Source organism: Alosa sapidissima, chromosome 20 (assembly GCF_018492685.1).
Source record: "Alosa sapidissima isolate fAloSap1 chromosome 20, fAloSap1.pri, whole genome shotgun sequence".
Classification (NCBI taxonomy): domain Eukaryota; kingdom Metazoa; phylum Chordata; class Actinopteri; order Clupeiformes; family Clupeidae; genus Alosa; species Alosa sapidissima.
The window spans coordinates 9,310,186-9,335,880 of NC_055976.1; the positions used below are offsets into that span (position 1 = coordinate 9,310,186).

Below are 25,695 nucleotides of genomic sequence, written 5' to 3' on the forward strand. Positions count from 1 at the left end.
TGAGCTCCTTAGCATTTATTAATATGATCATGCATTGCACATTCCATTCTCATTTCTATGGAGAATTTCTATTTTTTCCCCCATGTCATGTCTTATGTTTTCTCTCAGCAAAGCTTTGGTAGTGTATACTGTACATTTGGTTGCTTCAAACGTTTGCACGTGTGTGGCTTGGTCTGTTGCTGGCCATGGTTCTGAACATGGCTCTTGACGCAGGCCAGTGATCTTTGTTTCTGAAGTGCATATTTTTGAAGAGTGAATACTGCTGCTATATTGCTATATGAATGTATACCACTACAATTCTACATTTTTACAATTAGACATATATCAGACAAATATACAGGCAAAGTGTTTTTTTAGCTATAATCTTTTTTTTTTTTTTTCTGAAACTCACACATCTGACCCCAATCTATTTGTCTTATTGGGGTACTATTCATATACATCTGAACTTCACCTAACCTTTAAAACAAACACCGAGAATAAGTTAGTCATTCTGTGTGTGTTATTTTCAATTTATTTGTTTTGTTAAGATGTACCAGTATGGGTTGTATGGCTGCACTTTATGTTGATCAAATATATCTTAAATGCAGTGAAATGTAAGTGCAGTTCAACTGATTTAACTCAGCGGGCCGCTGTTGGATAGCATGTTGTGAATGTAGACAGTCCTACTGTCGGTACCTCCCTCTTACATATCTTTATTTGGCGAGTGGAAGGGAACAGAGCTGAGAAGGATCGTGCGAAGCCGAATATGTGATATAAAAACTACTTGTTTTCAATCTATGCAAGGGACAACAAACGCATTAGCGTCATTACTTATAGCGGCAAGAATCATAATCGCTTACAACTACCTTGGATTGTATCGTTCTCATCGAATTTGACGACGAAATGTGTACAAAAGGAATTGCTCGGCAAGTACTATTGTTTGCTTTGGTCTTCTTTCTTAGCACCGTCCACGGACAGGTCAGTTACTCTATTCCGGAGGAGATGGCTGTTGGATCTGTGGTTGGTAACATAGCACAGGATTTAGGATTGGAACTGAAAAGACTGAAATCCGGCAGAGCTCGAGTTTATGCTGGAGACAGCACGGAATACATCGAGCTGAATAAAGACAGGGGACTCCTCACCATCAAAGAGAGAATAGACCGAGAAGCACTATGTGGACAGACTACGCCTTGCGCACTAGATTTTCAGATTATTCTGGAGAATCCGATGGAATTATACAGGATAACAGTTGAAATAATAGATGTAAACGATAATGCTCCCACGTTCAGAAATAGTGAAAAACGTTTTGAAATGCCTGAATCCGCTGTTGTTGGATCGAAATTTCTGTTAGATAAAGCAATGGATCTAGACATTGGTATAAATGGCCTTCAGACATACACATTAAAACCAACAGAAAATTTCGAACTGAAATTACATAGCCAGGCAGATGGCAGTAAAAAAGTTGAAATGATTTTACAGAAGCCTCTAGACCGAGAGAAACAAGAGGACATATCGCTTGTTTTAACAGCAATGGATGGCGGAGAGCCATTAATGTCGGGGACGGTAAAAATACATATCACAGTATTAGATATCAATGACAATGCGCCAGTTTTCACCAAAGCTGTGTATAAAACAGTTGTGACTGAAAACTCACCAAAAGGTACTGTGTTAACCAGTGTTAATGCTTACGACGCAGATAAAGGGTCAAATGGTCAAGTTAGTTATTTAATCCCGAACAGTCAGCATGACGTGTCCGATTTGTTTTTTGTGCAGGAAAATGGCGAAGTGATATTAGTTGGAGATATCGACTATGAAACAGCCAAGCATTACGAGATTGATGTAGAAGCAGTGGATAAGGGCGGGCTATCGGATTCAAGTAAGATAATCGTAGACGTTGTTGACGTTAATGATAACAACCCGACTATTAATATAATCTCTAAATCCAGTTCAGTAAATGAAGACTCGGCCGCAGGCACAGTCATAGCAATGATTAGTGTCAATGATCCAGATTCTGAAAAGAATGGTCGAGTTCACTGCGTTATGGGTGATAATATCGCTTTCGCTATTAAATCAACTTCAAACGGATTTTATAGCATCATTACGGACAGTGCATTGGACCGTGAAACAGACTCGGGTTATAACATTAGTGTGACTTGTTCCGATGAAGGCGTGCCTTCACTCTCTAGCAGCGTCACTCTCTCATTGCAGGTGTCTGATGTAAATGATAATGCGCCTGTTTTTGAAAAAAGTTCATATGCTGCATCCATTGTGGAGAATAACACACCAGGCATTTCAGTATTTTCCATTAAGGCTGTGGACGCAGATTGGAAACAGAATGCCCGCGTATCGTATATTTTAGATGAATCGTCGACAAATGGAGTGCCTATCTCTTCATATGTCTCTGTCGATGCTGAAACCGGGGTCATTCGTGCCGTGCGTTCTTTCGATTATGAGCAGATGAAGGACTTTGTGTTCCGCGTAAAAGCGCAAGACGGAGGGTCTCCTCCGCTAAGCAGTAATGTCAGTGTTAAAATAACTATTCAAGATCAAAACGACAACGCACCACAGGTGCTCTATCCCGTACACACCAGTGGCTCCCTGGTGGCTGAAATGGTGCCTCGGTCAGCAGATGTAGGCTATCTCGTCACAAAAGTGGTGGCTGTCGACGTAGATTCTGGACAGAATGCCTGGCTCTCTTATAAACTACAGAAAATGACAGACAGGGTCTTGTTTGAAGTTGGTGCTCAGAATGGAGAAATAAGGACTATTCGCCAAATCACTGACAAGGATGCAGTGAAACAAAAGCTCACTGTTGTAGTGGAAGACAACGGACAGCCAGCTCGCTCGGCGACTGTGAATGTTAACGTGGCGGTGGCAGACAGCTTCCCTGAGGTGCTATCAGAGTTCACCGACTTCATGCCGGATAAGGAGTATAACGACAACCTGACGTTTTACCTGGTGTTGGCTTTAGCCGTAGTTTCATTTCTCTTCATTATATCCATCATATCCATACTGTCGGTGAAATGTTACAGGTGGAGACGTGAGCAGATGTTTTATAAGTCCAATGGAAATCTCCCTGTTATTCCGTATTACCCACCTCTTTACGCGGACGCAGGTGGCACTGGAACACTGCAACGCGTTTACAATTACGAGCTGTACAGAACAACTGACTCCCGAAAGAGTGATGTGAAATATGGAGGTCCTTGTAGTCAAAGCATCATTAGTCTGGACACAGGTGGATCACAGACACTTCCTCATATACAGAGAGACAGAATGAGCACTGAAGACTTAAAAGACCAGGTGAGCATGGTTCATAAGCTTTCCACACATTGCACTTGTCGTTACACACACACACACACACACACACACACACACACACACACACCACACACTTCCCCCTTTTTCATATAGTGTTTAAAGTAATCTAGGTCTGCTCACACATTTTAAACAGTTTGTGCAAAACTAGTGCAAGAAAGGCCTATATGCGAGTAGATCTGCAGTGATTTGCAAATCGCTGACCATGGTCCTGAATATACATTCAGCCACTGCAAAGTTAAAGCATACTTAGATGCTGGTGGTTCTTGTTGGCCTAAGAGGCATGCACATGTAGAGAGAAGACTTGTATGACATATTTAGTGCAATGAAATCTCTGACCAGTTATGCATCTTAGCACTGATTAGCTGATTAGGTGCAATGGTGGTGCAATTCCACAGGTTATCCGATTTAGATATTTTCATAGGTTCCTTCACTGCACTCTGACTGCACATCTTTACTAGTGCAGTCTATTTACCAGTGTAGTTCTATTGGTTCGGCTCAGAGGGCCGCTGTTGGCCAACAGTATGTTGCCGATGAACATAGACCATACTACAAATAGTACCTTCCCCATCATTAGTACATGACCAGTGTAAAAGAAAGAACAAAACGGAGCTGTATCCTTACGCTAAATGATAATTTCCTTAATACGTTGGATTATCACACCTTAGATACCTATTCCGAGCTGCAAATATGACTCGTCATGGCTTCTTTTGGATTGCACGGTCTCCGACGGGATTTTTTTCGACTAAAGGAATATCACAACTAGTCCTTTTGTTCATGTCGGTCGTCTCACTAAGCTCAGTGTCTGGGCAGGTCAGTTACTCGATTGCCGAGGAGATGGCTAAAGGCTCTGTTGTCGGTAACATAGCGCAGGATTTGGGATTGGACCTGAAAAGACTGAAATCAGGTAAAGCTCGTATTTATACGACGGATAGCACAGAATACATCGAGCTTAATAGAGACAGGGGGATTCTTGTAATCAAAGAGAGGATAGACCGAGAGGCATTATGCGCACAGACTACGCCTTGCGCTCTTCACTTTCAGATCATTCTGGAAAATCCAATGGAATTATATAGAGTAACAGTAGAAATTACCGATGTAAATGATAATGCCCCAACATTTAGAAATAGCGAAAAACGGTTTGAAATACTTGAAACAGCAGTGGTAGGATCAAAATTTGTATTAGACAAAGCGATGGATCTCGACATTGGTATCAACGGCCTTCAAAGCTATACATTAAAACCAACAGATAACTTTGCATTGAAACTACATAACCAAGCGGATGGTAGTAAAAAGGTAGAAATGGTTTTACAGAAACAACTAGATCGCGAGAAAGAGGAGAATATGTCGCTTCTTCTGACAGCTATGGATGGCGGTGAGCCTCTTATGTCGGGCACAGTCCACATATACATCACTGTGTTAGATGCTAATGACAACGCTCCTGTTTTCACAAAGGCTGTATATAAGAGCGTAATACCTGAAGATTCCAAAAAAGGAACATTGGTTACATCGATCAGTGCATCCGATGTAGATAAAGGAAGCAACGGACAAGTAAGTTATTTCATTTCAAATAGCCTCGATGGCGTATCTGATTTGTTTCATATCGAGGAAAACGGTGACATAGTTTTAGTGGGGAAGGTAGATTACGAAACAGCCAAATATTACCAGATTGACATAGAGGCAGTAGATAATGGTGGATTATCAGACTCGAGTAAAATAATCGTAGATGTAACTGACGTCAATGATAACAGCCCTGTTATTAATATTATTTCGCAATCCATTTCAATAAATGAAGACTCTCCAGCGAACACAGTGGTGGCGATGATTAGTGTAGATGACCCAGACTCTGAGAAAAACGGCGAAGTGCACTGCGGAATGAATGCTAACATTCCTTTTGCCATCAAGTCAACATCAAATGGTTTCTACAGTGTTGTTACTGACAGTGCACTTGACCGTGAAACAGACTCCCAGTATAATATTACAGTGACGTGCTCTGATGAAGGTGTTCCATCGCTTTCTAGCACCATCACGCTCACCTTAAAGATTGCAGACGTGAATGATAACGCACCTCTGTTCGAAAAGAGTACATATGAAGCATCTGTTGTTGAAAACAACTCGCCAGGCCTCTCTGTATTTACAGTTAAGGCCGTAGACGCAGACTGGAAGCAGAATGCCCGCGTCTCCTATATTCTGGATGACAGCAAGATTAATGGAGTAGCTGTCTCTTCGTATGTGTCAGTCAATGCTGAGAGTGGAGTCATACACGCAGTGCGTTCTTTTGATTACGAGCAGATAAAAGACTTTCAGTTCCGTGTGAAGGCCCAAGATGGAGGCTCACCTCCCTTAATTAGCAATGTTAGCGTTAAAATAGTCATCCAAGATCAAAATGACAACGCACCACAAATTCTTTATCCAGTACAGACAAGTAGTTCTATTCTGGCAGAAATTGTGCCTCGGTCAGCAGATGTGGGCTATCTGGTCACCAAAGTGGTAGCTGTGGATGTGGACTCTGGACAGAATGCCTGGCTCTCGTATAAACTTGTAAAAGCAACCGATAGAGCCCTGTTTGAAGTAGGCGCTCAGAATGGAGAAATAAGGACTGTTCGCCAGGTGACCGACAAGGATGCAATGAAACAAAAACTAACAGTGATAGTCGAAGACAACGGACAGCCCTCTCGCTCAGCTACAGTAAACGTCAATGTGGCGGTTGCGGACAGTTTTCCAGAGGTTCTCTCGGAATTTACTGAATTTACGCACGACAAGGAGTATAATGACAATCTTACATTTTATCTTGTTTTGGCGCTGGCTGTGGTATCTTTCCTCTTCGTCGTTTCCCTTATAGCCATACTGTCAGTGAAATGCTACAGATGGAGACGCGATCGGATGTTTTATAAATCTAATGGACAGCTTCCAGTAATTCCATACTACCCACCCCTTTACGCAGACGTTGGGGGCACGGGTACATTGCAACACGTGTACAACTATGAGGTGTGTCGCACCACTGACTCCAGAAAGAGTGATCTGAAATACAGCAGACCCTCTAGTCAGAGCATCATTAGTCTGGATACTAGTGGAACTCTGACTCTACGGAATGCACAGAGAGACAAACTGGTCATGGAAGACCAAGAAGACCAGGTGAGCAGAACATGCTAACAGTTTTTGTTAATGTATTTTACCTAGGTCTACAGAATAGTTTGTTTTTTTTTATTATAATTTTGAATTGTATAATATACATATTTTATAAAACATAATTGTTATTAGTTGATCTGACCTTTATAATGATTTTTTATAATAATTGGCATGAGTTTTGTGAAGCCCGTTGCACTTTTTTATTTATTCTTCCTCCTTGTGCTCACTCCAATCCTTATATGCGTTGAGATATACAATAGCACGATTAACGGTACATTTTAAGAATATGTATTCTGTCTAGCTGAAGATCCTCAGTGCTTTCCAAATCGCTGGCCATGGTACTGAATAATACTCTGAACACCTCTGTCTTCTCAGTCTCTGAATACTCTGTTCTTATATCAATGGCAAAATATTTGCATGCTGTTTGCTGAACTTGTTTGGATTTTTTAAGAGATCATCTACCCAGAATGTCAGTTTATGTTAGTTTGTGCGGCATAAGTCTCTGACAGTAGAGATGAAAAGAATTTCAGGATTTTCATTGTCAAGTGTTGTTCAGTTTAGCACATGTATGTATGTGTGGATCCACTTTATCATCCCATTACGTTTTCTGATGTTTATCAATATGGTAGAATGATGGTGCAGTTCTGTCAAATCGGCTCAGAGGGCCGCTGTTGACCACTAGTATGCTGCTTAACTCAGACCTTACTACTACCTCCCACACAACCCTTACGTCGTCAGTGTAAAATAAAGGCACAGTAACGGAGCTGTGGATTTAAGATGTAGGTTACATTCCTTTTTAAGCAATACCAGAGATGACTACGCGTCTCCCATCTCTTCCTTTCTGCAATTGCGACTTGTGATACATTTTCTCGATTCTACTGTCGATCCAGGCTTAAGCAGCACAATTTTTCGTCCAGAAGAATGGCACGGCAAGTCCTATTGTTCCTGTCCATCATCTTACTTGGATCAGTGCACGGGCAAGTCAGTTACTCCATTGCTGAGGAGATGGCTAAAGCCTCTGTTGTCGGTAACATAGCGCAGGATTTAGGATTGGACCTGAAACGACTGAAATCAGGTAAAGCGCGTGTTTTTACGGGGGGTAACACCGAATACATCGAGCTGAATAAAGACAGGGGAGTCCTCGTTATCAAAGAGAGAATAGACCGAGAGGCATTATGCGCACAGACTACGCCTTGCGCTCTTCATTTTGAAATCATTCTTGAAAATCCAATGGAGTTATATAGAGTAACAGTAGAGATTACCGATGTAAATGATAATGCACCAACATTTAGAAATAGCGAGAAACGGTTTGAAATACTTGAATCAGCAGTAGTAGGATCAAAATTTGTATTGGACAAAGCAATGGATCTCGACATTGGTATCAACGGCCTTCAGAGCTATACATTAAAACCATCAGATAACTTTGCATTGAAACTACATAATCAAGCGGATGGTAGTAAAAAGGTAGAAATGGTTTTAAAGACGCAACTAGATCGCGAGAAAGAGGAGAATATATCGCTTCTTCTGACAGCTATGGATGGCGGTGAGCCCCTTATGTCGGGTACAGTTCAGATATATATCACTGTGTTAGATGCTAATGACAACGCTCCTGTTTTTACAAAGTCTGTCTATAAAAGCATAATACCTGAAGATTCCAAAAAAGGAACATCGGTTACTTCTGTCAGTGCGTCCGATGCAGATAAAGGAAGCAACGGACAAGTAAGTTATTTCATTTCAAATAGCCTCGATGGCGTATCTGATTTGTTTCATATAGAGGAAAACGGTGACATAATTTTAGTGGGTCAGGTAGATTATGAAACAGCCAAATATTATCAGATTGATATAGAAGCAGTTGATAATGGTGGATTGTCAGACTCGAGTAAAATAATAGTTGATGTAACTGACGTCAATGACAACAGTCCTATTATTACTGTTGTATCGCAGTCCATTTCAGTAAATGAGGATTCTCCTACAAGCACAGTTACAGCAATGATTCGTGTGAATGATCCGGATTCTGATAAAAATGGCGAGGTGCACTGCGGAATTAATGACAACATTCCCTTTGCCATCAAGTCAACATCAAATGGTTTCTACAGTATTGTCACTGACAGTGCACTGGACCGAGAAACAGACTCCGAGTATAATATTACTGTGACGTGCTCTGATGAAGGTGTTCCATCGTTTTCCAGCACCATCACTCTCACCTTAAAGATTACAGATGTAAATGATAACGCACCTCTGTTCGAAAAGAGCGCATATGAGGCATCTATTGTTGAGAACAACTCTCCAGGCCTCTCTGTATTTGCAGTCAGGGCCGTAGACGCCGACTGGAAGCAGAATGCCCGCGTCTCCTATATACTGGATGACAGCAAGATTAATGGAGTAGCTGTCTCTTCGTATGTGTCAGTCAATGCTGAGAGTGGAGTCATACACGCAGTGCGTTCTTTTGATTACGAGCAGATAAAAGACTTTCAGTTCCGTGTGAAGGCCCAAGATGGAGGCTCACCTCCCTTAATTAGCAATGTTAGCGTTAAAATAGTCATCCAAGATCAAAATGACAACGCACCACAAATCCTTTATCCAGTACAGACAAGTAGTTCTATTCTGGCAGAAATTGTGCCTCGGTCAGCAGATGTGGGCTATCTGGTCACCAAAGTGGTGGCTGTGGATGTGGACTCTGGACAGAATGCCTGGCTCTCATATAAACTTGTAAAAGCCACCGACAGAGCCCTGTTTGAAGTAGGCGCTCAGAATGGAGAAATAAGGACTGTTCGCCAGGTGACTGACAAGGATGCAATGAAACAAAAACTAACAGTGATAGTCGAAGACAACGGACAGCCCTCTCGCTCAGCTACAGTCAACGTCAATGTTGCAGTTGCGGACAGTTTTCCAGAGGTGCTGTCGGAATTTACTGACTTTACACATGACAAGGAATACAATGACAATCTTACATTCTATCTTGTTTTGGCGCTGGCTGTGGTATCTTTCCTCTTCGTCGTTTCTCTTATAGCCATACTGTCAGTGAAATGCTACAGATGGAGACGCGATCGGATGTTTTACAAATCTAATGGACAGCTTCCAGTAATTCCATACTACCCACCCCTTTACGCAGACGTTGGGGGCACGGGTACATTGCAACACGTGTACAACTATGAGGTGTGTCGCACCACTGACTCAAGAAAGAGTGATCTGAAATACAGCAGACCCTCTAGTCAGAGCATCATTAGTCTGGATACTAGTGGAACTCTGACTCTACGGAATGCACAGAGAGACAAACTGGCCATGGAAGACCCAGACTATCAGGTGAGCGCAACATGCATTACCTTTTCCTTAATTTCTATACACGGTTGAGAAATGTCACCCTGGATTTTATATTCGATTGTTTGTCGTCGAGCCCTGTCGTCGAGCCTTGTGCGCGCACAACGACACACCCACAGACACACACACACACACACACACACACACACACACACACACACACACACACACACACACACACACACACACACACACAGACTTTATTATTTCATAGACATGAGTTTGGTGAAGTGCTTTAATACATTTTATTAATTTTCCTTTGTCAAGCATTTGATGAAAATGATTAGACATACTGTTATGAAACGTTATATGTATGACGCTAGCGTTTGGTTTGGTTACATGGTAAAGGCTCCCAGTAATAATCAAGATAATGTGTATCGTGGTACTTGAGAGTTGACATAGACTCGTTGTTTCGTAGTACGTGTAATTCAACAGATCTGACTCAGAGTGCCGCTGTTGATCAGCGTGTAGGATTGTGTCTATGGACTCTGACAGTCCCTCCCTTTATCATCTCAGCATAAGAGACAGAAAAAGAATCTTACAAACATCGCTGGAGAACAGGGAACAGCCAGGGCACTATACGGTCGAGGACGTTGGTCTTTTGATCTTTTTCTGGCTATTCAAACGACAAAAACATGTGTTGTTATCAATAGGACGAGCAGGACAAAGGAATACCTTGGCTTTCTTTCACAGATTGCATCGTGTTAAATATCTCACAAAGAGAAAATGTCGGACATCACCGTCGTGCGGCAAGTATTGTTCGTTCTGCTCCTCTTCCTCTGTTCGGTGCATGGGCAGGTCAGCTATTCTGTTCCCGAGGAGATGTCGAAAGGTTCGTTAGTCGGTAACATAGCGCAGGATTTGGGTCTAGATTTGAAAAGGCTGAAATCGGGGAAAGCACGTATTTATAGTGAGGACAGTACTGAATACATCGAGCTGAATAAAGACAGAGGGATCCTGCTTATCAAGGAGAGAATAGACAGGGAGACATTGTGCGGACAGAGGACGCCATGCGCCCTGCATTTCCAGATTATTCTTGAGAATCCAATGGAATTATACAGCATTAATGTTGAAATCACAGACATAAACGATAACCCACCGAGTTTCGAAAATAATGAAATGAAGTTTAAAATCAGCGAATCGGCAGTTATCGGGGCCAAGTTTGTATTAGAGAGGGCAAATGATGCTGATGTTGGAGTGAATGATCTTCAGAGCTACTCTTTAAATACCAATGATAATTTTGTGCTGAAATTAAAAAACCAGCCAGATGGAAGAAAAATTGTGGAGATGGCTTTGCAGAAGCCCTTAGATCGAGAAAAGCAAGAAATGTTGACACTGGTCTTAACGGCCGTTGATGGAGGAGACCCACAGTTATCTGGCACGGCACAGATACACATCACTGTCCTAGACGTAAATGATAATGCGCCTGTTTTTACGCAGCCGATTTACAAGGCCAGTATAACAGAGAATGTAGCAAAAGGCACAGTTATAACAACGGTCAGTGCGTCCGACGCTGACCAAGGGTCTAATGGAGATATCACATATTCCATAACAAACATTATGGATGAAACACGCGACATGTTTGAAATAGGTGAGAAAACCGGAGTATTACAGTCAACAGGAAAAGTAGATTATGAAAAGGTGCGACATTATGAGATACATGTTCAAGCTAGTGATGAAGGGGGTCTAACAGATTTGTGTAAAGTTCAGCTCGATGTTTTAGACACGAATGACAACGCACCCACAATCAATGTATTATCAATGTCAAACGTTATTGCTGAAGATTCGAAGCCTGGGGTTGTAGTAGGCATGTTTAAAGTGCAGGATCCGGATTCTGGAGAGGACGGTAGAGTTCAGTGCTTAATCATGGATAATTTACCATTTACACTAAAAACGACAACAAATGGGTTTTACAGCCTCGTTACAGGTGCTGATTTAGATAGAGAAATGAATTCAGTGTATAATATCACAGTGACGTGCAACGATGCGGGGTTGCCGTCGCTCTCCAGCAGCATCAGCCTCTCATTACAAGTATCAGACGTCAATGACAACGCACCCATGTTTGAAAGGAGCTTGTATGAGGCCTCGGTTGTAGAAAACAACACACCGGGCATCTCTATTTTCAGGCTGTTAGCCAAAGACGCAGACTGGAACCAGAATGCCCGAGTGTCTTACATATTGGAGGAATCCTCTGTTAATGGAGTCTCTGTCTTGTCTTATGTGTCTGTCAATGCTGAGAGCGGTGTCATTAATGCAGTCCGCTCGCTTGATTATGAACAACTGAAATCTTTCCATTTCCGCGTAAAAGCGCAGGATGGGGGTTCTCCTCCACTGAGTAGCAATGTTAGCGTCGTTATACTTATTCAGGACCAAAACGACAACGCACCACAAATTCTATATCCAGTACATACCAGTGGCTCCCTTGTAACGGAAATCGTGCCTCGTTCAGCTGATGTGGGCTATCTGGTCACCAAAGTAGTTGCTGTTGATGTGGACTCTGGACAGAATGCCTGGCTCTCTTATAAAATCCAGAAAGTGACAGACAGAGCGCTGTTTGAAGTTGGGGCTCAGAATGGAGAAATAAGAACCATTCGACAAGTTAATGATAAAGATGCTGTGAAGCAAAAGCTCACTGTTGTTGTGGAGGACAACGGTCAGCCCTCTCGCTCTGCTACAGTCAATGTGAATGTGGCTCTGGCAGACAGCTTCCCTGAAGTGCTGTCGGAGTTCAGTGATTTTACGCACGACAAAGAATACAATGACAACCTGACTTTTTACCTCGTCTTGGCCCTGGCTGTAGTTTCTTTTCTCTTCATCGTGTCCATAATAGCCATACTATCAGTGAAATGCTACAGATGGAAACGTGACAGGATGTTTTATAAATCCAACGGAAATCTACCGGTTATTCCGTATTACCCGCCCCTTTACGCAGACGTAGGGGGCACAGGAACTCTACAGCATGTGTACAACTACGAACATTACAGAACAACCGACTCCAGAAAGAGTGATCTGAAATATGTCAGACCTTGTAATCAAAGCATCATCAGTCTGGATAACACTGAAATACAGACTCTACCGCATGCGCACGGCGAGAAACTGATTGACGACACTGACGATCAGGTGAGGGATTTTCGAAGCAAAAATATATTTTCTACTATGCAATGCTGTGCTATGCTATACTATAATATTGTATGAACAACTTGGTTTGTTTTTATTAGGTATTGTATTTAAATCAATTCAGTCAGAGATGATGTAATGAATTTATTTGCAAAAGGTTGCTGTTCTTGTTTGTGCGGAAGTTCCACTGTTGGTAATGCGACCATCATTTTTTCAGATATTAAATGTGAAGCATTTTTATAGAGTTGTTCATAGACATGTACAACGTCCATACTGACAGTCTAATGATTTTTAATTCGTGGTTCTACTTCTTACCTTTTATAGTATCACTGATTTGCATTTCTTGCACCTGAAATAGGCCTATACATTCTTTAAAAGTCACCCCCTCCATATCAGTGGCGTGAAGTTCATCTTGTGGGACTTGTAGTAGAGCTCGGGGCCTTTGGTTAGGCTTGAAGAGTAGCTAATGACGGTGAAGGCTCTTTGTCATTTGAGTGAATTTGTGACAACTCTTGTTATGTTTCTCTTCACATGATTTTTTATTATCAAACTTTAACAGCTACATCGATTAATTCTTCCCATGCTAAAAATGTGTAGTTCAACAGATCTGACTCAGAGCGCCGCTGTTGGTCAGCGTCTAGAATTGTGTGTGTATGGATTCCGATAATCCCTCCCTTTATCACCTCAACATAAGAGACAGAAAAAGAATCTTACAAACACCGCCGGAGAACAGGGAACAGTCAGGACACTATGGTAGAGGACGTGGATATGTAATTCTGGCTATTCAAAGGACAAAAAACTGTTATTATCAACAGGGGGAGGACGATTTGGAATACCTTTCTTTTACGGATTGCATCGTGTTAAATATCTCTCACAAAGAGAAAATGTCGGACATCACCGTCGTGCGGCAAGTATTGTTCGCTTTGCTCTTCTTCGTCTGTTCGGTGCATGGGCAGGTCAGCTATTCTGTTCCCGAGGAGATGTCGAAAGGTTCTTTGGTCGGAAACATCGCGCAGGATTTGGGTTTAGATTTGAAAAGGCTGAGATCGGGGAAAGCACGTATGTATACTGAGGACAACACTGAATACATTGAGCTGAATAAAGACAGAGGGCTTCTGCTCATCAAGGAGAGGATAGACAGGGAGACATTGTGTGGACAAAGGACACCATGCGCCCTGCATTTCCAGATTATTCTTGAGAATCCAATGGAATTATACAGCATTAATGTTGAAATCACAGACATAAATGATAATCCCCCAAGCTTCGAAAAGAATGAAATGAAGTTTAAAATCAGTGAATCGGCGGTTATTGGGGCCAAATTTGTGTTAGAGAGGGCAAACGATGCTGATGTTGGTGTGAACAATCTTCAGAGCTATTATTTGAATACCAATGATAATTTTGTGCTTAAATTGAAAAACCAGCCAGATGGTAAGAAATTTGTGGAAATGGTTTTACAGAAGCCTTTAGATAGAGAAAAAGAAGATACTTTGTCACTGGTTTTAACAGCTGTAGATGGAGGAGACCCACAGTTATCTAGCACTGCGCAGATTCATATCACTGTCTTAGATGCAAATGATAATGCGCCTGTATTTACGCAGACGATTTATAGGGCAAGTATTGAAGAGAATGTGCCAAAAGGCACAATTTTATCAGCAGTCACTGCTTCAGATGCTGACCAGGGCTCATACGGAGACATTATATATTCCATAACAAATATTATGGATGAAACACGCGACATGTTTGAAATAGATGAGAAAAGTGGAGTGTTGAAGTTGAAAGGAACAATTGATTATGAAAAGGCTCGACATTACGAAATAGATGTGCAAGCGAGTGATGAAGGGGGTCTAACTGATTCGTGTAAAGTACAAATCGATGTTTTAGACACGAATGATAACGCACCCTTCATCAGTATATTATCAATGCCAAGTGTAATTGCTGAAGATGCAAAGCCAGGAGTTGTAGTTGGCATGTTTAAAGTACAGGATCCAGATTCTGGAGAAGACGGACGAGTTCAGTGCTTAACTACAGACAATTCACCATTTACACTGAAAACAACAACAAATGGGTTTTACAGCCTCGTTACAGATGCTGATTTAGACAGAGAAATGAATTCAGTGTATAATATCACAGTGACGTGCAACGATGCGGGTTTGCCGTCGCTCTCCAGCAGCATCAGCCTCTCATTACAAGTATCAGACGTCAATGACAACGCGCCCATGTTTGAAAAGAGCTCGTATGAGGCCTCGGTTGTAGAAAACAACACACCGGGCATCTCCATTTTCAGGCTGTTAGCCAAAGACGCAGACTGGAACCAGAATGCCCGAGTGTCTTACATATTAGAGGAATCCTCTGTTAATGGAGTATCCGTTTCCTCTTACGTGTCTGTCAACACTGAGAGCGGTGTCATTAATGCTTTGCGCTCATTTGATTATGAGCAGCTGAAATCTTTCCATTTGCGCGTAAAAGCACAGGATGGTGGTTCTCCTCCACTGAGTAGCAATGTTAGCGTTGTTATACTTATTCAGGACCAAAACGACAACGCGCCACAAATTATTTATCCAGTACAGACTAGTGGTTCCCTCGTTACTGAAATTGTGCCTCGTTCAGCTGATGTGGGCTATCTGGTCACCAAAGTAGTGGCTGTTGATGTGGACTCTGGACAAAATGCCTGGCTATCTTATAAACTCCTAAAAGCGACAGACAGAGCGCTGTTCGAAGTTGGTGCACAGAATGGAGAAATAAGAACCATTCGACAAGTTAATGATAAAGATGCTGTGAAGCAAAAACTTACTGTTGTAGTGGAGGACAACGGACAGCCCACTCGCTCTGCTACTGTCAATGTGAATGTGGCTTTGGCAGACAGCTTCCCTGAAGTGCTCTCGGAGTTCAGTGATTTTACGCACGACAAGGAGTACAATGACAATCTGACGTTTTACCTCGTCTTGGCCCTGGCTGTAGTTTCCTTTCTCTTCATCGTGTCCATAATAGCCATACTATCAGTGAAATGCTACAGATGGAAACGTGATCGAATGTTTTATAAATCCAACGGAAATCTACCCGTTATTCCGTATTACCCGCCCCTTTACGCAGACATAGGGGGCACAGGAACTCTACAGCATGTGTACAACTACGAACATTACAGAACAACCGACTCCAGAAAGAGTGATATGAAATATGTCAGACCTTGTAATCAAAGCATCATCAGTCTGGACAATACTGAAATACAGACTCTACCGCATGCGCACGGCGACAAATTGATTGACGACACTGACGATCAGGTGAGGGGTTTGAGGTTTTCTACTATACTATGCTATGCTATAATAGTCTAGTAGAGTATATGATGAACATCTTCTTTTCTTTTTAAAGAAAAGACATTCCTTGTATTATTTTGTGTAAAATCCAATATTGTGAGTTGCAGTGTGACCATCGTTTATTTGTTATCAGAAACGTTTCAAAAGAATTGTGCTAAATATGTAGTGTCCATCCTCTGGAAGACATGTATAACCTCCATCCATACTAACAGTCAGTCTTATGCCATTTTCACATGTGGTTCTACTTTTTTTTCACCACCCTAATTTACAGGTATTGCTCCTAAGATATTAATTCTTGAAAAGTCTTCCTCTGCATTTAAGTGGCTTGTAGTTCGTCTTGTTGGACTCGTAGTGACGCTGTTGGTTAGTGCGCTGCAGCTGATCGAAAATATATCAGGCAGTTCCTCCCACTCGTCTCCATATTGTCGAGAGGAGCAGTCGAACGCAGACCGCTGTACTGTTAACATTAGCAGCAAGACGGGATCATTCTTTTGTTTGTTTCGGGAATATTAAAGGACCTTTGGAGGAGGCAATTTGGATTACTATTCTCGCGAAGGTTTCAGTTTAAGGAAGCTTTTGAGAACAAAAATACGATGGGCAAAAACAGGACATGGCAAGTACTATTATTCTTTTGCGTTTTAGGTCTAGGTTTAGTGCTTGGACAGGTTAGCTATTCAATTCCAGAAGAAATCCCTAAAGGCTCCTTTGTTGGAAACATAGCACAAGATTTGGGGTTGGATTTGAAAAGACTGAACAAGGGCAAAGCTCGCATTCACACAGGAGATGATACAGAATACATCGCGCTGAACAAGGACAGGGGAGTCCTTTCTATCAAAGAGAGAATAGACCGAGAGACATTGTGCGGGCAGACTACGCCATGCGCTCTACATTTTCAGATCATGCTAGAGGATCCCATGGAATTCTACACAGTCACGGTCGAGATAACAGACATAAATGACAATCCCCCCGTTTTCAGACAGAATGAAATGAAATTTGAAATAAACGAATTGGCACAAACAGGGGCGCGTTTCGTTTTAGAGAGAGCAAATGACCAAGACGTCGGCGTCAATGGTCTCCAAAGCTATACACTGAATCCCTCAGATCATTTCGTTTTACAGTTACATAGTGACCCAGACGGCCACAAAAATGTAGAAATGGTCTTACAAAAGTCATTAGATCGAGAGAAAAATGATCATTTAACATTAATGTTGACGGCTTTGGATGGAGGAGATCCCCAACTGTCTGGAACAATGCAGATTGAGATCGCAGTGTTGGATGCGAATGACAACGCACCAGTCTGCTCTCAGTCAGTATACAAGGCAGCCGTAGCAGAAAATGCACCAGTAGGCACCCTTTTAACTACAGTTAGTGCGTCGGACGCCGACCAAGGCTTACATGGAATAGTGTCATATTCAGTTTCGACAGAAGGAGCAAATTCACTGTTTGACGTTGACCCCCGCGAAGGAGTGGTAAAATTAATTGGAAATATTGATTATGAAAAACAGAAATATTACCAATTAAACATTCAAGCAAGAGATCACGGTGGACATGTTGATGTATGTAAAGTGATGATCAGTGTTAATGATATAAATGATAATAAACCCGTCATAACTATTATGTCGAAGTCAAAAGCGATATCTGAGGATTCAAAAAAAGATACAGCGGTAGCTATACTTAGTGTACAAGACCCAGACTCTGGAGAAAACGGAAAGGTCCAGTGTTTTATAAACGACAATATACCGTTTTCACTCAAATCTACATCAAGCAACTTTTTTAGTCTGGTCACAGATAACGACTTGGATCGGGAGGGGCAGAAAGATTATAACATCACGGTGACGTGCACTGATGAAGGAGTACCCTCGCTCTCCAACAGCGTCACCCTCTCCTTGCAAATATCAGATGTAAATGACAACGCGCCTGTATTTCAAAAAAGTTCATACGAGGCCTCAATTTTAGAGAACAACTCACCGGGTCTTTCTATTTTCGCCATTAGCGCTCAAGACGCAGATTGGAACCAGAATGCTCGTATCTCGTACATGCTAGAGGAATCCACAATAAATGGAGCATCTGTCTCAGCTTACGTATCTGTTAATGCTGACAGTGGAGTGATTAATGCATTGCGTTCTTTTGACTACGAACAAATCAAAGATTTTCAGTTTCACGTTAGAGCCCAGGATGGAGGCTCACCCCCACGGAACAGTAATGTGAGTGTGAGAATTAGTATTCAGGACCAGAATGACAACGCCCCTCAAGTGCTATATCCAGTGCATACAGGCAGCTCCCTCTTTGCTGAAATCGTGCCACGTTCAGCAGATGTGGGCTATCTTGTGACAAAAGTTGTGGCTGTAGATGTGGACTCTGGACAGAATGCCTGGCTCTCATACAAACTGCAGAAAAACACAGAGAGGGCGCTGTTTGAAGTTGGGGCTCAGAATGGAGAAATAAGAACTATTCGCCAAATCACCGATAAAGATGCTATTAAACAGAAACTCACTGTTGTAGTGGAGGACAACGGTCAGCCCTCTCGTTCTGCTACAGTCAATGTGAATGTGGCTTTGGCTGACAGCTTTCCAGAAGTGCTCTCAGAGTTCAGTGATTTTACGCATGACAAGGAATATAATGAAAACCTCACCTTTTATCTAGTCTTAGCCTTAGCGGTAGTTTCTTGTCTTTTTATCGTGTCTATCATTGCGATTTTTTCAGTGAAATGCTACAGGTGGAGACGAGAGCGGATGTTTTATAAATCCAACGGACATCTCCCTGTTATACCGTATTACCCGCCTCTTTACGCAGACGCTGGAAACACAGGAACTTTACAGCACGTGTATAATTATGAGGTGTGCAGAACAACAGACTCTCGAAAGAGTGATCTGAAACATATGAGACCTTGCAGTCAGAGCATAATTAGTCTCAACACCAACGGAACCCTTACACTGCCGCATGCGCACAGAGAAAAACTCATAATTGAGGATTCAGACGATCAGGTGAGATTATTTTTAAACATTTCTGGGTTGTTTTACATCACACTTTCAGTATGTAAACAAAGGGAAGTAACTTATCTCGAATACAAATATTAGAGTTGATCTAGTGTTGTCGCTGGCCTTGGTGCTGAAATGAACCAGTCGGACAAGGCTCTCTCTCTCTCTCTCTCTCTCTCTCTCTCTCTCTCGTCCACTCACTTACACGCACACACACACACACACACACACACACACACACACATACACAATGACCTGACACACACGCTTTTATACATTTAAATGCATAACATTTCAATGCATTTAAAGTTTATAACTGTGATTACGTTTTGTAATATGTGCTCACTGCTCAGGTTTATGACATTTCACAATACTTTTTTATTTGTGTAGTGTGATAGGTTGCACTCTAAGTGCCGCTGTTGGTCAGGGTTTTAGATTTGGCTGACATTTTAGAGGTACCTCCCCATAACGTCACAGTGAATCAAAGAAAGAAAGACAGCCTTAACCCGTATCCGTATTCGGGAAAACACCTCAAGTCGGGCACTGTTTCTTTCGTTGCAAGTTGATACCTTGGTGTAAGACAACGGCGCTACACAGAGCTATATTGGAATACATGGCTAATTGGATATCTACGTTCTGCTGACGGGAAAGGCTGTGTTTTGGACTGAAATCTGAAAAGAAAAATGTCGACCAGGACAATGGCGCGGAGCATACTGGTATTAGTGGTGATGTTCGATCTCTGTTGTGTGCACGGGCAGGTCAGTTACTCCATTCCAGAAGAAATGTCGAAGGGCTCTTTAGTAGGTAATATAGCGCAAGATTTGGGCTTAGATATAAAACGACTGAAAACAGGCAAGGGCCGAATATTCACGGGTGACCAGGCAGACTATATTGCGCTAGACAAGGACAGGGGCATCCTTCTGATCAAAGAGAGAATAGACAGAGAAGCGCTGTGTGGGCAAATATCGCCATGCGCTTTACATTTTCAGATAATTCTTGAGAACCCGATGGAGTTATACAGTGTGACGGTAGAAATTACAGATATTAACGATAATGCTCCCAGTTTTGAAAGGAGTGAAATGAAATTTGAGATAAGTGAAAATGCTGCAATTGGTGCTCGTTTCATGTTGGAGATAGCAGTTGATCCGGATGTTGGTACAAATGGTCTCCAAACCTACACCCTAAATCCTACAGATAATTTTCAACTGAAATTAAATCAGCAGCCAGACGGTGGGAAGACAGTCGAAATGGTTCTCCAGAAATCTCTGGACCGAGAGAAAAATGAAGATATGACGCTGGTGTTCACTGCAGTTGATGGAGGAGAACCACAGATGTCAGGGACCGTGAAAATACACGTTACTGTGTTAGATGTAAACGATAATGCCCCAGTTTTTACGCAGCAGATTTACAAAGTCTCTGTAAATGAAAACTCTCCGAAGGGAACGCAATTGACCACAGTAAGCGCCACTGATGCTGACAATGGCTCTAACAACATAGTCACCTACTCTTTGTCACGAAGCGCTGCTAGTATATCCGACATGTTTTCTGTAGACAGGCGTAATGGAGAAGTTACGTTGATCGGTCAACTGGACTATGAAAGAACACGAAATTATCAGTTTTTTGTTGAGGGTAAAGATGAAGGGGGGTTTTTAGATTCCTGCAAAATTATTGTGGATGTTATAGACATAAATGACAACAGTCCAGTTATTAGCACTATATCTAAGTCCAGCACAACAGCTGAGAATGCCCCACTTAATACAGTAATTGCTATGATCAGCGTGAATGATCCGGACTCCGGCAATAATGGCCAGGTGAGCTGCAGTATCAATGAACACATTCCATTTGCTATCAAGCCATCGTCTAATCGTTTCTACAGCATAGTAACTGATAGTGAATTAGATCGGGAGGAAAACTCTGAATACAACATAACTGTAACATGTTCGGATGAGGGTGTACCCTCCCTCTCCAGCCGCACAGATTTGTCTTTAAAAATAACCGATATAAACGACAATGCGCCTGTGTTTGAAAAGAGCTCGTATGAGGCTTATATTTTAGAAAACAACACACCGGGCCTGTCGATTTTCACTGTTAGAGCGCGAGACGCAGACTGGAATCAAAATGCTCGCGTGTCATACATATTAGAAGAGTCCTCGAATAACGGAGTGCCTGTGTCGTCTTACGTTTCTGTTAATGCAGAGAGTGGTGTAATTCATGCTGTGCGGTCATTCGACTATGAGCAGATTAAATCATTCACATTCCACATAAAAGCGCAGGACGGAGGCTCTCCACCACTGAGTAGCAATGTTAGTGTTAAAATAATAATACAAGATCAGAATGATAATGCACCCCAGGTTCTATATCCAGTGCAAACGAGCGGATCTTTGGTCACTGAGATTGTTCCTCGTTCAGCTGATGTGGGCTATCTGGTCACCAAAGTGGTGGCTGTTGATGTGGACTCTGGACAGAATGCTTGGCTCTCTTATAAACTCCTAAAAGCGACAGACAGAGCCTTGTTTGAAGTTGGTGCACAGAATGGAGAAATAAGAACCATTCGACAAGTAAATGATAAAGATACAGTGAAGCAAAAGCTCAGTGTTGTAGTGGAGGACAACGGACAGCCCTCTCGCTCAGCTACAGTCAATGTTATTGTGGCTTTGGCGGACAGCTTTCCTGAAGTCCTCTCGGAGTTCAATGATTTTACGCACGACAAGGAATACAATGACAACCTGACTTTTTATCTCGTCTTGGCCCTGGCTGTTGTTTCTTTTCTCTTCATCGTGTCAATAATAGCCATACTGTCAGTCAAATGTTACAGATGGAAACGTGACAGGATGTTTTATAAATCCAACGGAAATCTACCGGTTATTCCGTATTACCCGCCCCTTTACGCAGACGTAGGGGGCACAGGAACTCTACAGCATGTGTACAACTACGAACATTACAGAACAACCGACTCCAGAAAGAGTGATCTGAAATATGTCAGACCTTGTAATCAAAGCATCATCAGTCTGGATAACACTGAAATACAGACTCTACCGCATGCGCACGGCGAGAAACTGATTGACGACTCTGATCAGGTGAGGGATTTTAAGCAACTTACTTTATATAATTATGATATTATTTTCATACCATGTTTGTATTTCGGTATGCACTGAATCCTTAATAGAAAGCCACTTGAAGTGTGACTTTCGCAGTGTGCAATTCAGAGTGCAGTATTTTTCAACCCCATGTGTTTGCAATACTGTACATAGTGTGTGCTTAATTGTGTCTATGCAAATGAGTTCGTACTTATTAATGCGTACTTATTCCCGCATTTCTAATACATTACATTATGTGTATTAACTGAAATATCACTGTGGAATTAGCCTCAATGGGTAGAGATATTTAGTAACAGTACGGCTGTTACATGTAGAAACGATAGACGTACACTATTCAAAATTACTGATTTGCACTTCTCATTCTTCATATGAGTGCACTTACGTTGTAATTTCTCAAAACAAAAACTTAAACCAGACTTAAATCATGTGTAGTTCCTGTGGTTTGACTCGTAGTGCCGCTGTTGGTTAGTGAGTAGCAGCTGAGTGAAAATATATTAAGCAGTTCCTCCCACCTGGGATCATACATTGTCTAGAGGAACAGTCGAACGGAGGCCGTCGTACTGTTAACATGAAAACCAAGACAGGATATCTCTTTTGTTTGATCCCGGAGTATTAAACGAATTGGATGTACGCTTTTGGGATTACTATACTCGTAGAAGATTTGCATTTGAAGAACTGGTAGACAGTATTTGCAGCATTTTTTTCGAGGAAAATGGAGAAAATCGGAATATGGCAAGTACTATTATTCATCTGCGATTTCAGTTTAGGGCTAGTGTGCGGACAGGTTAGTTATTCAATTCCTGAGGAAATGCCCAAAGGCTCATTTGTTGGAAACATAGCACAAGATTTGGGATTGGATTTGAAAAGACTGAGCATTGGCAGAGCTCGCATTTACACCGGAGAGGATACAGAATACATCGCGCTGAACAAGGACAGGGGAGTCCTTTCTATCAAAGAAAGAATCGACCGAGAGACATTGTGCGGGCAGACTACGCCATGCGCTCTACATTTTCAGATCATGCTAGAGGATCCCATGGAATTCTACACAATCACGGTAGAGATAACAGACATAAATGATAATCCCCCCGTTTTCAGACAGAATGAAATAAAATTTGAGATCAATGAGTTTGCGCAGACAGGCGCCCGTTTTGTTTTAGAGAGAGCAAAAGACCACGATGTTGGTATTAACGGTCTCCAAAGCTATTCATTGAATCCCAACGATAATTTCGTGCTGAAACTACATAGTGACCCAGAGGGTACTAAAAATATAGAAATGGTTTTACAAAAGTCACTAGATCGGGAGTTAAATGAGCATTTGTCATTAATTTTGACGGCTTTGGATGGAGGAGACCCTCAAATGTCAGGAACAATGCAGATACAGATCACAGTGTTAGATGCAAATGACAACGCACCAGTCTGTTCTCAGTCCGTCTACAAGGCAGCCGTAGCAGAAAATGCTCCACTAGGCACAATTTTAACTACAGTTAGTGCATCTGACGCCGACCAAGGCTCACATGGCGTAGTGTCATATTCTGTTTCCTCAGAGGATGCAAATTCTTTGTTTGACATTGACTCTCGAGAAGGAGTGGTGAGATTAATTGGAAGCATTGATTATGAAAAACAGAAATACTATCAATTGAATATCCAGGCTAGAGATCATGGGGGACACTCTGATGTTTGTAAAGTTATGATTAATGTGAATGATATAAATGATAATAAGCCAGGCATAAGTATTATGTCGAAATCAAAAGCAATATCTGAAGACTCAAAAACAGGTACAGCTGTAGCTATACTAAACGTGCAGGACGCAGACTCTGGAGAAAACGGAAAAGTCCACTGTTCCATAGACGACAATTTACCGTTTACACTTAAATCAACATCAAACCATTTTTTCAGTTTGGTGACTGACAACGACTTAGATAGGGAGAGACAGAAAGATTATAACATCACGGTGACGTGCACTGATGAGGGAGTGCCTTCGCTCTCCAACACAGTCACCCTCTCCTTGCAAATATCCGATGTAAATGACAACGCGCCTGTGTTTGAAAAAAGTTCATATGAGGCCTCAATTTTAGAGAACAACTCACCAGGTCTCTCCATATTCGCCATTCGCGCACAAGACGCAGATTGGAACCAGAATGCGCGTATCTCATATATGCTAGAGGAATCCACAATAAATGGAGCATCTGTCTCAGGTTATGTATCTGTTAATGCTGACAGTGGAGTAATTAACGCATTGCGCTCTTTTGACTACGAACAAATAAAATATTTTCAGTTTCACGTTAGAGCCCAGGATGGAGGCTCACCCCCACGGAACAGTAATGTGAGTGTGAGAATTAGTATTCAGGACCAGAATGACAACGCCCCTCAAGTGCTATATCCAGTGCATACAGGCAGCTCCCTCGTTGCTGAAATTGTGCCTCGTTCAGCAGATGTGGGCTATCTTGTGACAAAAGTTGTGGCTGTAGATGTGGACTCTGGACAGAATGCCTGGCTCTCATACAAACTACAAAAAACCATGGAGAGGGCTTTGTTTGAAGTGGGCGCTCAGAATGGAGAAATAAGAACTATCCGCCAAATCACTGATAAGGATGCTGTAAAGCAAAAGCTTACTGTTGTAGTGGAGGACAACGGACAGCCCTCTCGGTCCGCAACAGTCAATGTTAACGTGGCATTGGCGGACAGCTTTCCAGAAGTGCTCTCAGAGTTCAGTGATTTTACGCATGACAAGGAATATAATGACAATCTCACCTTTTATCTAGTCTTAGCCTTAGCGGTAGTTTCTTGTCTTTTTATCGTGTCTATCATTGCGATTTTTTCAATGAAATGCTACAGGTGGAGACGAGAGCGGATGTTTTATAAATCCAACGGACATCTCCCTGTTATACCGTATTACCCGCCTCTTTACGCAGACGCTGGAAACACAGGAACTTTACAGCACGTGTATAATTATGAGGTGTGCAGAACAACAGACTCTCGAAAGAGTGATCTGAAACATATGCGACCTTGCAGTCAGAGCATAATTAGTCTCAACACCAACGGAACCCTTACACTGCCGCATGCGCACAGAGAAAAGCTCATAATTGAGGATACAGACGATCAGGTGAGCTCATCTTCAGACATTTCTGTATATCACACGTTTCTTATGTAAACAAAATGACGTGACTGATCTCGTCAATGGAGTGTTGTTGCTGACCTTGGTGCTGAATTGATTTAAACTGAGTTGGTGTTTAATTGAAACACACTCTCTTTCTCTCTCCGTCTGTCTATCTGTCTCTCTCTCTCACTCACTCACTCACTCACATACTCACACACACACACACACACACACACTTACATCAGTTTAAATGCCTACACCCACAATGGGCCTGTGTTTAACTAACATGACTGAAGTCATTTTGATGGAATGTATATAATGTTTTTTTTAGATTGTGTAGTTTGATAAATTGG

The 25,695-nt window shown here is 42.0% G+C and overlaps 3 protein-coding genes and 1 long non-coding RNA gene across 33 annotated transcripts in view; 3 read left to right on the forward strand and 1 right to left on the reverse strand.

Annotated features, from left to right (window-relative positions):
• pcdh2g28 (protocadherin 2 gamma 28) overlaps positions 1 to 25,695 on the forward strand; it is a 197,058-nt gene that overhangs the window by 105,476 nt on the left and 65,887 nt on the right. Inside the window, exons 2-4 of one of the 29 annotated variants that reach the window (XM_042073667.1) lie at positions 942 to 3,279; positions 4,609 to 6,429; positions 7,341 to 7,538. The exons of 20 other annotated variants lie outside the window; for them this stretch is intronic. In XM_042073667.1, the coding sequence (XP_041929601.1) occupies positions 942 to 3,279; positions 4,609 to 6,429; positions 7,341 to 7,424 (4,243 nt within the window). In that variant the 3' untranslated portion in view covers positions 7,425 to 7,538. 8 more of the 29 variants (XM_042073666.1, XR_006025614.1, XR_006025615.1 and 5 more) reach the window with 8 other exon arrangements.
• Positions 10,423 to 25,695, reverse strand: part of LOC121693928 — a 41,276-nt gene continuing 26,003 nt past the window's right edge. Inside the window, exon 4 of the long non-coding RNA XR_006025620.1 lies at positions 10,423 to 10,623. This is a non-coding gene — a long non-coding RNA (uncharacterized LOC121693928). The remainder of the gene's footprint in view (positions 10,624 to 25,695) is intronic.
• On the forward strand, positions 10,468 to 13,551 carry LOC121693915 (protocadherin gamma-A11-like). Of its 2 annotated transcripts, none has more exons than XM_042073777.1 (2): positions 10,468 to 12,861; positions 13,456 to 13,551. In XM_042073777.1, the coding sequence occupies exons 1-2, from the start codon at positions 10,468 to 10,470 to the stop codon at positions 13,549 to 13,551; spliced, it is 2,490 nt and encodes an 829-aa protein (XP_041929711.1). The 2 variants fall into 2 exon arrangements, with proteins under 2 accessions (XP_041929711.1, XP_041929712.1); XM_042073778.1 differs by lacking the exon at positions 13,456 to 13,551 and adding an exon at positions 13,183 to 13,387.
• On the forward strand, positions 19,597 to 25,135 carry LOC121693924 (protocadherin gamma-A11-like). The gene is made up of 2 exons (XM_042073787.1): positions 19,597 to 22,224; positions 25,068 to 25,135. The coding sequence occupies exons 1-2, from the start codon at positions 19,831 to 19,833 to the stop codon at positions 25,068 to 25,070; spliced, it is 2,397 nt and encodes a 798-aa protein (XP_041929721.1). The 5' UTR covers positions 19,597 to 19,830; the 3' UTR covers positions 25,071 to 25,135.